A 14,132-nucleotide genomic window follows, 5' to 3' on the forward strand; every position below is an offset into this window, starting at 1 on the left:
TTATTTAGTTGAATTGAGCTTTATTTTGTTTGCTAAAAGAACATCTTTCCCTCAACAAGTCAAGAACATTCTCTTGCTCTTTCCATGAACAAACTGAAGGTTGAACAACAGGAAGGAAGGAAGAAGAAAAGTTTAAGTGTGAAAATATACTGTAATTTGTTGTATATCATGACATAACATATCGAAATCACATGATTGAAGGTTGATCAGAAAGAAAGAAACAAAAAAATTGGATAAAAGAGTGAAAGATTTGGGGATTAACCTTCCCCTACATGAATTGTAGTTGCACGAAACTGCGTCCGTATATGCCTCCTCTTCTGTGTACAATCTAACTTCACCTGCTCTCTTCTTCTCCAAATGGCAGGCTAGCTTCTTCTTATCTTCTTCTTCTTCATCTTCTTCTATACAGGAATTTCATATAGCTTTAACACTAAACATGTTTTCCAGCTGATTCCACAGATTCTGTAAGGATTCTTTTGAAGTTGACCTCTCATAGTTTCCAGAATGCACGTGGGGGGAAACTCTATACTTTAAATATCTCTTTGGTAATAAAATCTAGAGCTGAGAGAGCAATGGTGGAAATGTAATCACAAACTCCACATATTTATGTAAATCATGTACTACTCAATCCTTCATTTGAAAATTGCAGACATTCTTCAGGGTTGGAGTAGAAATAATCTTCTTCTTTAGGTTTGTCTGGGATGACTAATCTCTTGGTAGGGCTTCCCCAGCGATTTGCATGCGCTTCTTTCACTGCAGTTGAGAATTCATCCCAGTTTAGCAATTCTCTGTTGTATTGATCTATCAGATCTACAAGTACCTTTCTGTCCAATAAGATTGTTTTCTTAAACCCAAGAAATCTACAAAAGAAGAAAAGTAAACAGATAGTTAGTTCAGACCACACCCTTTAAAAGCAATACTCAAATTTAGGAACGCTTGCAAATATAGTACTTAAATTCAAAGTGTTGGTAGATATAGCACAATTTATACACAGCCATAGGAGTCTACAGTGATAAATTTGGCTACATTTGCAATTCTTTTACGAGGTTGATATACATTTAATTATTTTCCCTAAAAGTGCCAGAAAGTTAAGCAAGATACCATCAGATATGCAGCAAAATAAATAAAAGTGGCACTTTCTGTTTTTAAACTTAAGGATGTGGTAGAATTAAATTGCTATAACAAGCTAATTTATAAATGAACCTCGTTAAGAAATTGTACCTGCGGTGACCCTCAACCACTTTAGCCATGTTTCCATCATATGTAGGAACAAATATATCACTTTCCAAGGAAACAAGATAATCTAACGCTGACATCTGAGATGAATGATTCTGGAAGAAACTAAGTTCTGAAGGTTCCAACAAAGTCTCCTTTCTTACCTGTTTCAACAACCCAAAAGGCATCATGACACAACAATAAAATATTTATTATCAGGGCTTAAGAGATTTGTCTTATATCGATATCTACTGACCAATTTTGGAAAAGCCTTTGCAAGTGCAGCCATTCTCCTGTCGCCACCGTATATTTCTCCAGCAGCAATATAAATTTGGATATCAGGATCGATATCTAGTGCCCTCAGAGTAAGTGCAGTTTCCTCAGGTGTTAACGGACACAAACCATCTTTCCTCTTCAACTCGGAATTTATTACCTTTTCTTTCCACCAGGGATAAGCATATCTACCAATAGAATAATAAGTTTGCACTAGTGAGAATAAATCTACACTTCATGTCACAATTGGTCATCATTCAAGAGAAGACTAACCTCATTCTTGTCAACTCTTCAACTTCTTCATCGTTGCAACCTTGAGTGCACCCAGAAAATGCTAACATGTCCATTTCATATCTGAGATGAAGAACAAGAACAGGACCATTCTGCCTTAGGAGCTTTATAACTTTTCTTCCCAACTCCTCAATCTGGGAAGTAAACCTCAGAGCACTAAAGTTCACCCGGCAGCGCAGTTTCTGAATCTCCATAGGTTGACCATTGTTGGCAAGTCGAGTATCAGTTCTATTTAGATGCACGACTTTGTGTTTTTGAATAAGAGGAAGGACCTACAATGAAGGGGACAAACAATAGTCAATACTCACTAATTGAAACTAAATTCCAAAACCAGGGTTTATTAAAAGCCAAGGTGATGAGATCATCATATAAGACGAACCAATTGCAAATTTGAAGCTAAGGTGTATCAAATATCAGGAGCAGGTAGGGGAGAGAAAACTGACCTGATTATGGTAGTAAGATATATCAGACCAACTAATTGGTGGCATGGAATAAATCCTTCCCTGTTCCACTCTCTTTTTGAGCCTGGGAGGCAACTCCTTCAATATGCGCACTTCATCTCTCAATGATGTAATAAAATGCTCAACATCAAATATGTCCTGGAACTCACTGCAACACCATCGAAAAATTCGAATGTTGGGTACAGAATATATTCATAGGCCAAATTCAAGGGGATAAAAGATCAAAACTAGTATTTCTGCTGAACTAGAAATGGAAACTTAGCAAGCATAGCAGAATCCATAACTAAGATGAGTAATCAACGAACCTGGGGTCAGCCCAAAAGGAAGTTTTATCTAGTTCAGGTACAATAAGTGTCACATTCAAATACCTTGCAATTGTAACCATGTCACAAATCTGTGAAGCATATAACAGGGAAGAAAAAATCACCAATGTGATAGGGCATAAACGTGAGGAAGAAAAAGGTAAACAATTAAACATCTCAATTCACAATCAAAGAAAATGCACAAATGTGCTCCCACTCACTGCAGCTCTCATTTGATTGAGTCCTCCATTGCAAGAGACCATCAGATAACCATTGTTCTTATAAACCCCTACATAAAAAGGAACAAAATCAGAATTAAAACCCAGCATAAGAATGAAACCACAGACCTGTAAGGAAAGAGGAAATGAATAAGAAGATGCTACAAGATTATCCATCAATAGAAAATGAAAACAAGAACAAAGAAAGAAGATAACAAAAGAAAAATTAGAAACCAAAGGAATGAGAAGAAGGAAAAGAAATAAGTCAACACAAGTATAAACATCAAGAGGATTGAATTGCCTTTGAACATTGAATGACCAATCACAACAACATGGCCTAAAATACAGCAACACAATGATGATCCACCATAGAAGAACTTACTCTTAGGAGGAAGAACTATTTTTGGGGGAACTGGAACAGGTTTATTGGGGATACCAAACGCATCCACGGATGCAGATTCTTGAGTGAAACAAGATGGCCAACCCTTCAAAACCCTTGGCCCCCACGTCTCTCCCAAGGCAGTCAACTGCACGATGCAAGTCCAAAGCAAAATAGAAGTCATTGCACGGATCATCCACAGCTTCATCTTCGACCTCGGAGACACCATTGAACTCTTCATCTTCTCAATTTTGCTCTCTCCCAATGCCTTTAATCCCATCACCATAGAACTCTTCAATGTCCACTTATTCCTCACAATCCTACACATCTCGATCTCACCCCTTGCATCTTACACACACATAAACAAAAGAACAACTACAATTTCCCCTCCTAATCCAAGATCCACCGCTAAGCAGTTCGTCCAAATTTCCCCTGAGTTTAATCAATGCCGGATCAGAAAATCCAACACCCAGAAACCAAAATACCCAAATTAACTCCCTGATTCAATCCCAGTGTCTTAATCTAAATGCATCTAGAACAAAAACCCATCAATCTAATCAATTCAAAACACCCCAATTGGAAGAAAAATCAAACCCAAACTTCAAAAATCTTCACACATTACCATAATAAAGTCCCCACTCACCAAAGACTCCACCCGCATCTAAATTCACCCAACTCCTACTCCAATCCCCAGATCAATTAAAGTCTCTCAAATGAGATCTCCCCAATTGGGAAGCTAAATTTAAACCCGGAAATGTTATTGGTTCTTCCGCCGACAAAAATGCCGCCCCCCACCTGAGCTCCTCCACTCTCCGCCGGCAAGTCACAACAACAACAACAGAACCGCAAAAATACAGATATAAAAAGAAAGAGAGAGACTGAGAGAAAAAGAAAAGAAAAAAAAGAAAAAGAAAGATAATGAGTTTGATAAGCAAGAGAGTCGTGGCCGAGTGTATTCTGCACTCCAAACCAAAAAAAAAACTCAGAGGAGAGAGAAAGAGAAAGAAGCCGTACACCGCAAAGAAAGTTAACCCGCGGGTGAGGGTGACGGTGAGGGAGTTGGGTTTTAGAGTCACCCATGGTTAAATAAACAGACCAATAAATGCAAGCCAGCTAAACATCAAGAAAACCGGACCCACCCTCATCAAAAACCTTATCATGACGTGTCGTAGATCAAACGGGCCTTTCGTACACGTGGCATCTTTTTGACGGCTGATTATCAAGGTCCGTATGCTATGTGGGGTGAATGTACCCTCCCTTAGATTTGCGTGCATTTAATCTGCTGTCTATTCGCCGACAATATATCGCGATATTTTACCAATGTTCCGCCGGTAATTCGGTTAAATCTATTTAATAAAATAAATATATAATCTTTTTTCTTTTTGTAATTTTCATAATTGGAAATTCCTAATATTGCATTTTCTTTTTTGTTTTCTGTGAAATTTGGAAATATTTATCAACTGCCTAATTTCATCTTACCTATAAAAAAATAAATAAATAGTTACTTTCCTTCAAATTTAAGTTATATGGTTATTTTTCTAAAAAAAAAAGAATGGTATGCTAATATTGTTAATATTGACCTTTTAGAAGTAATTAGTTTTAAATCAATAAATTTGATTTCTTATTTAGATAAGTTTTAGGTTTTTGTCTTTGTCTACAAAAGAGGGAAAAAAATGCATATTTAAATTGATGGACCAAAATGGGAAATATTGTGATGATCTTTAATTTTTCTAAATTTAAAAGTAAGAAAACAGATAATAAATTGTCCCTAAATTCAGAAGATTAAGGGATTAGGCATAATAATTAAGGGAGAAATGTTAGGCTTTGTGTCAACTTCATCGACCTTAATTAACGAGTTAGAGTAATATGAGCTTTCGTAAACGATCGAAGATCAAGTTAAATATGATTCAACTTATTTAGACTTGTTTTTTTTACGTTAAGGATGAAATTAAAGTTGGAATCTTTTACGTTCACATATTAAATGGAAAAGGCAAAAAGAAAAGAAAAGAAAAACTTAAAGATTTAATTTCCACTCCTCATTTAATTGCACATGTGTGGATCTAAATCTCGATAACTTAAAGAAAAATTTACTAATATTTTAGTCATTGATCTATTGTGTTTTGATCTTTTGTCTATAAAATATAATTTTTTATATCTAGTAAAATCTTATAGACGTACGATGCAACGTTTTCAAAACACATCGGTGAATTAATCAAAGTTAAAAAAATTAATGTCGTATTTAATTAATAACAATTTAAGTTTTTAATTTTTGTTTCTTGCTGATTTTGGTTTTGAATTATTTTAGTAATTTAACTATTTTAGTGGGAAAATATGTAGAAGGAAGAAAAAAGAAAAGTTATAAGAAAAAAAAAATTGGAGAGAGTAAAGTTAGGTAGAAAATGAATATAATGTTGGAGAAATTAATGTAAACATAAATTGAGAAAAATCAAAGAAAATTTGTAGTGAGAAAAAGTGTAAAAAGAAAAGCTTTTCGAAGAATTAGAAATACATTTATTAGAATTTTAGGAGACAAAGTTAAAGAGAGAAAAAAATATACTAAAATATTAGAAAAATGGAGCAATTTTCAATTTCAACTTTCAAATTTGTTCGATTTTGATTTTTGTATTTTCAAATATGCAATATTTAGACTTTTTATTTAGTAAATCTTAAATTTAGATTTTTTTTTGTTGAAAAACTATTTTTATTATTAGTTAGTATTTTAGAACAAGTGTTGAGATGTATTATCGTATTTTATTTTATTTGATGGAAAATAATACTATTGTTTAGTCAATTTCGATGAAAACTAGTGTAAACGTGAGCGACTAAATTTCAAATGTATGAAAAATACGATAATTGAAATTGAATAGATTTTCAAAGTATAAATACCGTAACCATGTATTCAACAAAATTATAAGATATATTATGGAGAGAAAAAATTAGGTTAAACATCAAATTGTTCTCTTCCTAATTTTAATATATGTACTCTCATCCTAAATTTAGTCTCAAATAATATATATTTTTAATTTTTATAAATATAATAAAATACAAAAATATTTAAGGTGGTGTAACAAAATCAAAAAGTCGATTAAGCTGACCATTTAAAAAAAAAAAAAAACATTTAAGGTTTGTCCTTCATTTTTATCTTATTTATTATGTAATTCTTTTTTCTTTGCATCGTCCTTTTCTTTTTTTATTGTGCAATTTTTTTCAAACAGTTATTTGGTTGTTCAATATTGTGAAAAAAAAATCGTTCGGATATTGTATAAAAAAAAACGATGACTTACCACATATATTACGCATGCAGCTGGATGTTAATTAATCACGAGTCGTTTTTTGTATTTTTTATAATGGTATATAGACTTTTTTTGTTTTCGAAATTGTTTCATAGTGTAAATATTTTTGTGTTTTGTTATATTTTTTAAATAATTTTTTTTTTATGTTTTAAAAAATGTATCTATATTTTTTACTATAAATTTTGAATATGTAAACTAAAACGATAACTAAATTTAGACAATTAAAAATATAGACTAAAATTAAATAAACTCAAAATATAAAACTAAAATGATATTTTAACAATAAAAATTTGAGAAAGAGAAATAAATATTATATTTAGATGAAAAGTTTAGAGGGATAAATATAAGATGAAACAAAAAGACCATTAAAATGAAAAGAAGCTTTTGGAAAACCGAGCACCTTTACCATCGTTAGGGAAAAAAAAAAAGAACAAGTAATTTACTTGAACACTGCTTGATAACCATATTGTTTACGTTACCAATTAAACATTAACGTATAAATTTTAGAATGTTTATATGGTACTCTTTACAAATCTATAAAAGAAAAAGATCGCTACTATCATATTTATTCATCTCATTTACAAAATCAACTTTTACATGTTGATGGTTAGCTGTATATTCATCTCATTTACTTAATCAACTTTTACATATTGCTGGTTAACTAGTTTGTATCATGTTGCAATAGTGATATGCACGTTTTCAAATTTCTACACGCAAGTCATCTCACGAGTCCTTAAAATGAAAAAAATAACTCAAATAATATTTTTTTTAAAATTCGAATTTTTATGAAAAGAATGAAATCTTTCTAACATAATTAAAACAAATTCCAAAGTTTGGAAGAGATGATTTGTAAAATTTAATTTTGTTTTATTTATGCAGTGATGATTTTTAAATTTCAAAAATTGAGAACGCAACAAATATACAAAATGTCATTTAGATCACATAATTCAAATTTAGTCTTAAAAAGAAATTTATGCACTAATTCATAAACCATTTAATTTTTCACTTTTAAAAATTAAATTTATAAACAACTTATTGATTGATTTGTTTTTGTTTGATGCATTTTGAAAATTTTTAAGAAATTTTATTTTAGATTTAAGTATTTAATAAAGAAAAATAGATTACCATAGGAAATAAGTTAAAAGAACATAAAAAAATATATAAGTAATTAGGAGATGAAACGTCAATCAATTTGATCGAGAGAATTTAAATATAATACAAAAGAATAATTGTTATATTTTAAAGGCGTTTTTTTAAAATAGAAAAAATTTGATAAATTATTTACATTTTATAGAACAAAACATATTATTATTATTTTTTAATTTAAAATATTTTGTGAAGGGTTCTATTTTTTATAATTTTCATATTTTTAAATCTCAAAATGAAAAAGGTGTATTAAAAAAGAAGAAAGAAATAAAAGAAAACGAAAGATTGTCAAATTAAAGGGAAAAAAAAAAAAGCAAACTTGAAAGATATCTTTAAAAATAAAAAAAGAGAAACAAATCTTAGGAAACAATAATGAAAAAAAAGAAACTAATATTGTAAAAAAAAAAATTAGGGAAATATGTGAGTAAGGATATTTTGGCGATAAACCGTGGTTTTGAATGAGATTTAGTGACAGCTGGCATTATTTCGAATTAACTTTCGCCGTTAAACTCCGTTAAATCGTCGGTTGCGACGTCTTCACGGAATGCCACAAACTGCAACGGTCGTTTTTTTCTTAGTTTTTATATTTCACCTTCTCCATGGGTTCTAAACCGTGGATGGATGTGTGTGTCCAGGTGTGAGAATCGTATGAGTTGAAAATGGACCCACAAGAGGACGTGGAACTAGTTCGATTGAAAGAGATGTCCTACTTGGAGGAGCCTGGGCCCACCTTACGCGTCAGCCAAAGAGGAAAGGGAGTGGCCAACACGCTCGCTAGATTCGCGTGTGTTATCGGAAAAGTGGGTCCCACGTCCACGTTGTGGTTAAAGAGTGGTTCAGCGTCTTTTAGGGCCGTGGTGTACCTCACGTGATCATTTCTCGCGCGTGACATCACGTGCCTAATTATATATATATATATATATATATATATATATATATATATATATATATATTTTGGAAAATAGTTTTCATTTTATTAAAAAATTTATTACTGTTCTTTTTCTTTTTTTTGAAGTGTAGATAACTTAGGTTTTTCCTTTTTAAATATTTTTTACCATTTTTCTTATAATAATATTGACTTTAAAGGACATAAATTAAACAAAAACAAGTATTGTTAAAAAAAAAAGAATCGGTAATTATGATAAAGAAAAGAAGGCTCTAGAATATTTTTGTTTAATTATTGTGATTAAATACTTGATTTGTGTTGCAGGAGATGAAATGATTTGAAAGCAAACCTTGTAGTCATTACACTTGCGTATATAAGTTGAGTTATGATAAGTTGTCCACATAGAAACATACAGATACCAGTTGAACTAAGCTCATATTGAAATTTTCATTATCTTTTGATCACTTACATTTTCCAACCCCTCTCTGATTTCCAATAACTTTTAATTACATTTCAACTTTTCAAACAGTTTGTTAAACTTTAAGACTAAATTGACAATTTAATATTTCTCTCGATGTCTTTCATTGTCTATTGTCTATTATCTCTCATTGTTCCCCGTCTTAGAAGTTTGCCTTTTATGAGGGTAAAGTGACGGAAGAGAGCCAATTACATTTGAGAAATTGAAAGATTGATTTTTCCCCCACAAATATTTGCTTTATGATGGAGATTTGATATGGACTTCTCATACATACCAATGTTTTTATGCAAATATTATTTATTTTAGTTTTGTCTTTTATTATTGTTATTTTTTAAAAATTATTATCATCAATTCATTTTAATTTAAAAACATTGCACTATAAACCCTAACTTCAAAACATTTTATTAATCTCTAGATTTTGCATAAATAGTTGTGTGAATTTATTCTTACATTCACCGTGTGCCCTTCTCGTGTTCAAATTATGCGTATTTTCATCCCATTATCTGTAATTCATTTGAATTTTTTTTCTTATATTTTATAACCGCTCCTCTTAAAATAACTTGCTTTCTTTTTAAATTTTTTTAAGAATATGACTTTAGTTTTTTCTTTAAGGTACGAGACATTTGATAGACTTCATTTTAAAAAGCCTAAAGGATGTGTATGAGACAAAAACAATCATATGGCTATAATAACCACGTTTTGCTACCGTAAATATTGTTTGTATTACCTAATCAGCTACAGTCAACATTATTTCAAAACCTCTAATTTGTTACTCTATTTACTATCTATTATCTTTTTTGTTATTTTATATTCAACATTTTCTTATTTTTTGTTAGTGTGTTTACTATTTTATTTTCTAACAATTTTTCAATTATTTGTCATTTATTAATTTTCCATTGGCTCTTATACCTTTATTTTTCTTAAGTTAAATAAGCTTACAAACCATTGATTTTGACTTTTTTTCTTATCATATAGTGATGGAAAGATTAATATTAGTGAGATTTTACCTTTTATAATTTCATTTAATATTATTGATTATAGTTTTTACAAAAGAAGGCTTAAGACAACTTTGAAAGTAAAATACATTTAACCTCATAAACATATATTTACATCTTCAAATAGTAAATTACCAACTCCAACCTTTATTTGAAATTTATAAATTAAAAAGAAAATATGAACATAACATCAAATAAAGTTAAAGATATATACAAAGTTGATTAAAAATTAGATATAATAATACCCAATTTTATATTACATTTAAATACTATATATATAATTTTTATTGTCAACTCGAGTACAACCTAAATGATAATTAAAATAATCAACGATAGAAATGTCAAATTAAAGGAAACATGGTTGTTGTTCATCTAAATCTGACTTAAATAGTTGGACTCATGATTTTGTATACACTTACGAAATAACAAACTTGATTTATGTATTTTATAATTTGTAATGATTAGTGAAGTATTTTTAATCACAGAACGTATAATTAATGAAAAATATTATAAATTGGATTAGATACTAAATTTTACGATGAGAAACACTTTGTCTCGAACAAAATTATTAGATAAGTAAAACGTTAAATTTTGATATAATAAATTGTTGGTTTAGATTATTTTTACCACATTAAGTATGTTTATAAAAAATGATAATTTCATTTTAGACTTTGATGATTTCAAATGGAATATAATATTTGAGAAGACTTTGATTTTAATTTTAATATTATAAACATTTATTGTTTTTTAATTAATTATTGGTTTTTGAAAAGTGAAATTCCACATTAAGAGACTCATTTAGAAGGTGGAAATTTTCCTAATAGTTATCATCATATAATGATAGAAATATATGAAATTCAATAGCAATTGAAACAATTTTTCTTTATGAAATGATCAAGTTTTTGTTTTTGTTTTTCTTAATCCATTAAAATAATTAAATATTTACTTTTTCTTTTTTACAATAAACTTTATCGTAGAGGTGGATTAGTGAGAAAATTAAGAGAATGACGTGTAATAAATAAATAAAAAGTATGTTAAAATAATTTTCAATCAAGGGTAATTTTTATCCAAATTTATTAAATAATTATAATATTTTTTTAAAGCTTTCAATTAAAAAAAAAAAACATATTAAAAACTATGGATTAAAAGTTACAACTTCTCAAAATTTTAAGATTTTTGTTTATTGTTTCTTATTTTATTTTGATATATATATGTGGGAGTCTTTCAATAATAATAATAACTAACAACTTTTGGGTAGACGCTCTATTATTAAGCTAATGTTTAATTGAAATGATTTATCATAAAACTATACATTAAAATTGGCAGAAAGTTTGTTTAATATATGATGTAATACACATAAAAAATATATAAAGTTGGGAAAAAAAATAATTAGTGGTGTTATTATAATTAATTAGTGACATAATGTGAATAATTAGCAATCATTTCATAAAATAATAAACCAATTAGAAGGAAGTTGACATGTTCAACAATACCCATTCTTCAAGTTTCTTGCTAACACATAGTTGACATAACCATTAATTCTACATTGGTGGCTTTAATTTAAATATATTGTTTCATTTTTTGTGGATTTTTTTTTCAAATTCATATTAATAAATCATTTTTTATGGTCACCAACAAATAAACATCCCGTCAAAATTTGCACGAGTTACCCATGACATTAATCATGATATGTTTAAATTGATTGATAATAATTTAGTAAGTTGTCGGCGTCGAATCGACATTATATCGTTCTAATACTCAATATACATTAAAAGGAAATTAATAAAGGAAGTGAAAATTATTTGATATCCGAACTTTGTTTTTCGTAAGATTTTTAAAATATTTGGAGATAAGTAATAATAATAATCTTACGTAAACATGTCACGTATCTTCTCTATAACTCCTCTATGATGTGCAAAGTTTGATTCTCGAAAAACAAAAGTATATATTGATGTATGAACTACACGAAAATATTAATCTTTTAATTAAATGAGGATGATCCAAATCATCTCTAGAGAGAAAAAAAAAAGATTTTTAACTTGAAGAGGCAACTTATTAGCTATCATCGGGTAAGCAAAACAAAGAAAACCTTAAGATGTAAATGAATTTATATTGAAGGAATATCCCGATTGACTTTAGATGGAATTGACACGTACTTTTTTCTTTTCTAATTTAAAAATAGAGTGAATGTATTAATACCAAATAGAGGTGAAAACGAACATAAATCAACCGTCATAAAATATAAGTTCGACGAGTAATGGAGGAGGGGGGTTAGTATGTCCCTAAAAAGGGATTCCAAAACCCTAGAAGACAAAGGTATGAAAATAGAGTGAATGATAATAATAATAATAATGTATAGGAAAGAAAGAGATGGTGGATAAGTTGTCACAAAGTTGAATAATGAAAGAAGAAGAGTGGTTGGATGGTCCATGTCCATTGCCAATGGCATTGCCAATGGCATAGCCAAAGGGATCAATTGGGGAGTAGTCAACAAAATGATTGGATGGCATTGTTTGTTTGTTGCCTTATAAATACATATTTGGATTCTACAACCAACCCTTATCATCCACCTACCCCTCACTTCAAACCCTACTTTCCAACGACTTGTTAAGCAAAAAAATAAATAAATCCGTCGACAACGATGGTTGTAGTTATACCTTAAGATTGTTTATTTGTAAAATTTAAATTCTCAAATCTATACGAGCGTTAAAATTGAATCATCATACTTAAAGTCGTTTGAGAGTCCAAATTTACTCTTGTATAAGTTTAAGAGCTTAGTTTTTACGATTGAAAATTTTAAGGTATAATTGCAAATGTCTCACAATACTTCACGAATGATTTTTACAATTTACCAAAGGAAAAATTGATAACGTTTGTAAACATAAAATAATCATAATACATATCGTGTTTATTAATGAAAAACAATGGGTTACTACATTATACGTCTATCTTATAACTTAGGTTGTATAATTGAGTGATTATTTGATTTTTTATTCTAAAAATTAAGCATATTTTTAAATTTCGTACCGTTTTGTGGTTGATTTCTTAGTCAAATTTTAAAAATAAATTTATAGTCAAAATTTAAAAAATGAAAAAAAAACTATATTTTTCTAAAACTAATTATTTTGGTAGAATTAGGGTTGATAAAGTTAATTTTTTTAAAAATTAAATAGGTTTACAAATAAATATAATCCTTAATTTAAAACTTTTGAAATTATTTTTCAAAGTGCTTTTATATTAAGCATTAGAACCAAAAAGTAGTCTACAAGTGTAAAGCACTTTGAGTGATTTGGATTTTATTTTTATTTTAAAACACTTTTTTTGAAGTCACTTTTCAAACAAAATAATTTTGAATAAGAAGTGCTCTCAACACTATGACAAAGAATCACTTTTTTTTTTTCACTTTCAAATGTAAAATCAAGGCAAAGTGAGTATTAAATTGGTCCAATTTTACACTTGTAAGAAAGGCTAAAATGGAGTGAAGCTAATGGTTTTCTTTTTCTTTTTTCTAAATCACTTCAACTATAATCTTTAAATCTCATGACTACTCTATTTACCAATATAATCATTATTAATCCATAGTGCACTTGAATAGGAATGATTTTTTTAAAAGTGATTAGTGTAGTTGAGCACAACTTCATAAATACAATAATTGCATGAAAAAAATTGTACTGACATTTTAGATGATAATAAAAGTGATGAGGACATGAACAGGTAGGTATACGTATATTTGTGTTATATGTTTTTCCTATAGTTTCAACTCGTGGTTAGAATTAGAACGTTAAGAATACGTTGGGAGAAAAGAAAAGGTTACTTAAATTGATTTCCTATTAGATTAAGAATTTGATATTATATCATATGCAATGATATTAAATATCATACGAGAGAGTTTGCTTCAATCTTAAATTTCTTACGTATAATGTGATTCTCACCTTCATGTCATGATGGAAACAAATATTTGTTTTTATTCAAACCGTGAAGTTTGAATAGGGCTTAGAACAATAATATGAAAAAAAGAATGCAATAAACCTGAATCTGAAGGTGTTGATCGACAATTTTACCATCGAACAAGTTATTGATATTTGTATCATTTTAATTATATATATATTATATAAATAACATAAAGTTGAGAAGGACTTGAATCTTCCGAACCTATAATAAATGTCTGTGTGTTTAATGGTTGCTAACCCTACAA

The 14,132-nt window shown here is 29.1% G+C and overlaps 1 protein-coding gene across 1 annotated transcript; it reads right to left on the reverse strand.

The window, feature by feature from the left end:
• Window positions 1-4,187, reverse strand: LOC101212213 (rhamnogalacturonan I rhamnosyltransferase 1). Its single transcript, XM_004138165.3, has 8 exons — window positions 3,143-4,187; window positions 2,764-2,831; window positions 2,546-2,634; window positions 2,223-2,388; window positions 1,762-2,051; window positions 1,472-1,676; window positions 1,222-1,379; window positions 1-860 (listed from the first exon to the last, which is right to left on the reverse strand). The coding sequence occupies exons 1-8, from the start codon at window positions 3,465-3,467 to the stop codon at window positions 614-616; spliced, it is 1,548 nt and encodes a 515-aa protein (XP_004138213.1). The 5' UTR covers window positions 3,468-4,187; the 3' UTR covers window positions 1-613.
• Between the last annotated feature and the right edge of the window lie 9,945 nt (window positions 4,188-14,132).

The sequence above is a fragment of the Cucumis sativus genome, chromosome 1, assembly GCF_000004075.3.
Source record: "Cucumis sativus cultivar 9930 chromosome 1, Cucumber_9930_V3, whole genome shotgun sequence".
Classification (NCBI taxonomy): domain Eukaryota; kingdom Viridiplantae; phylum Streptophyta; class Magnoliopsida; order Cucurbitales; family Cucurbitaceae; genus Cucumis; species Cucumis sativus.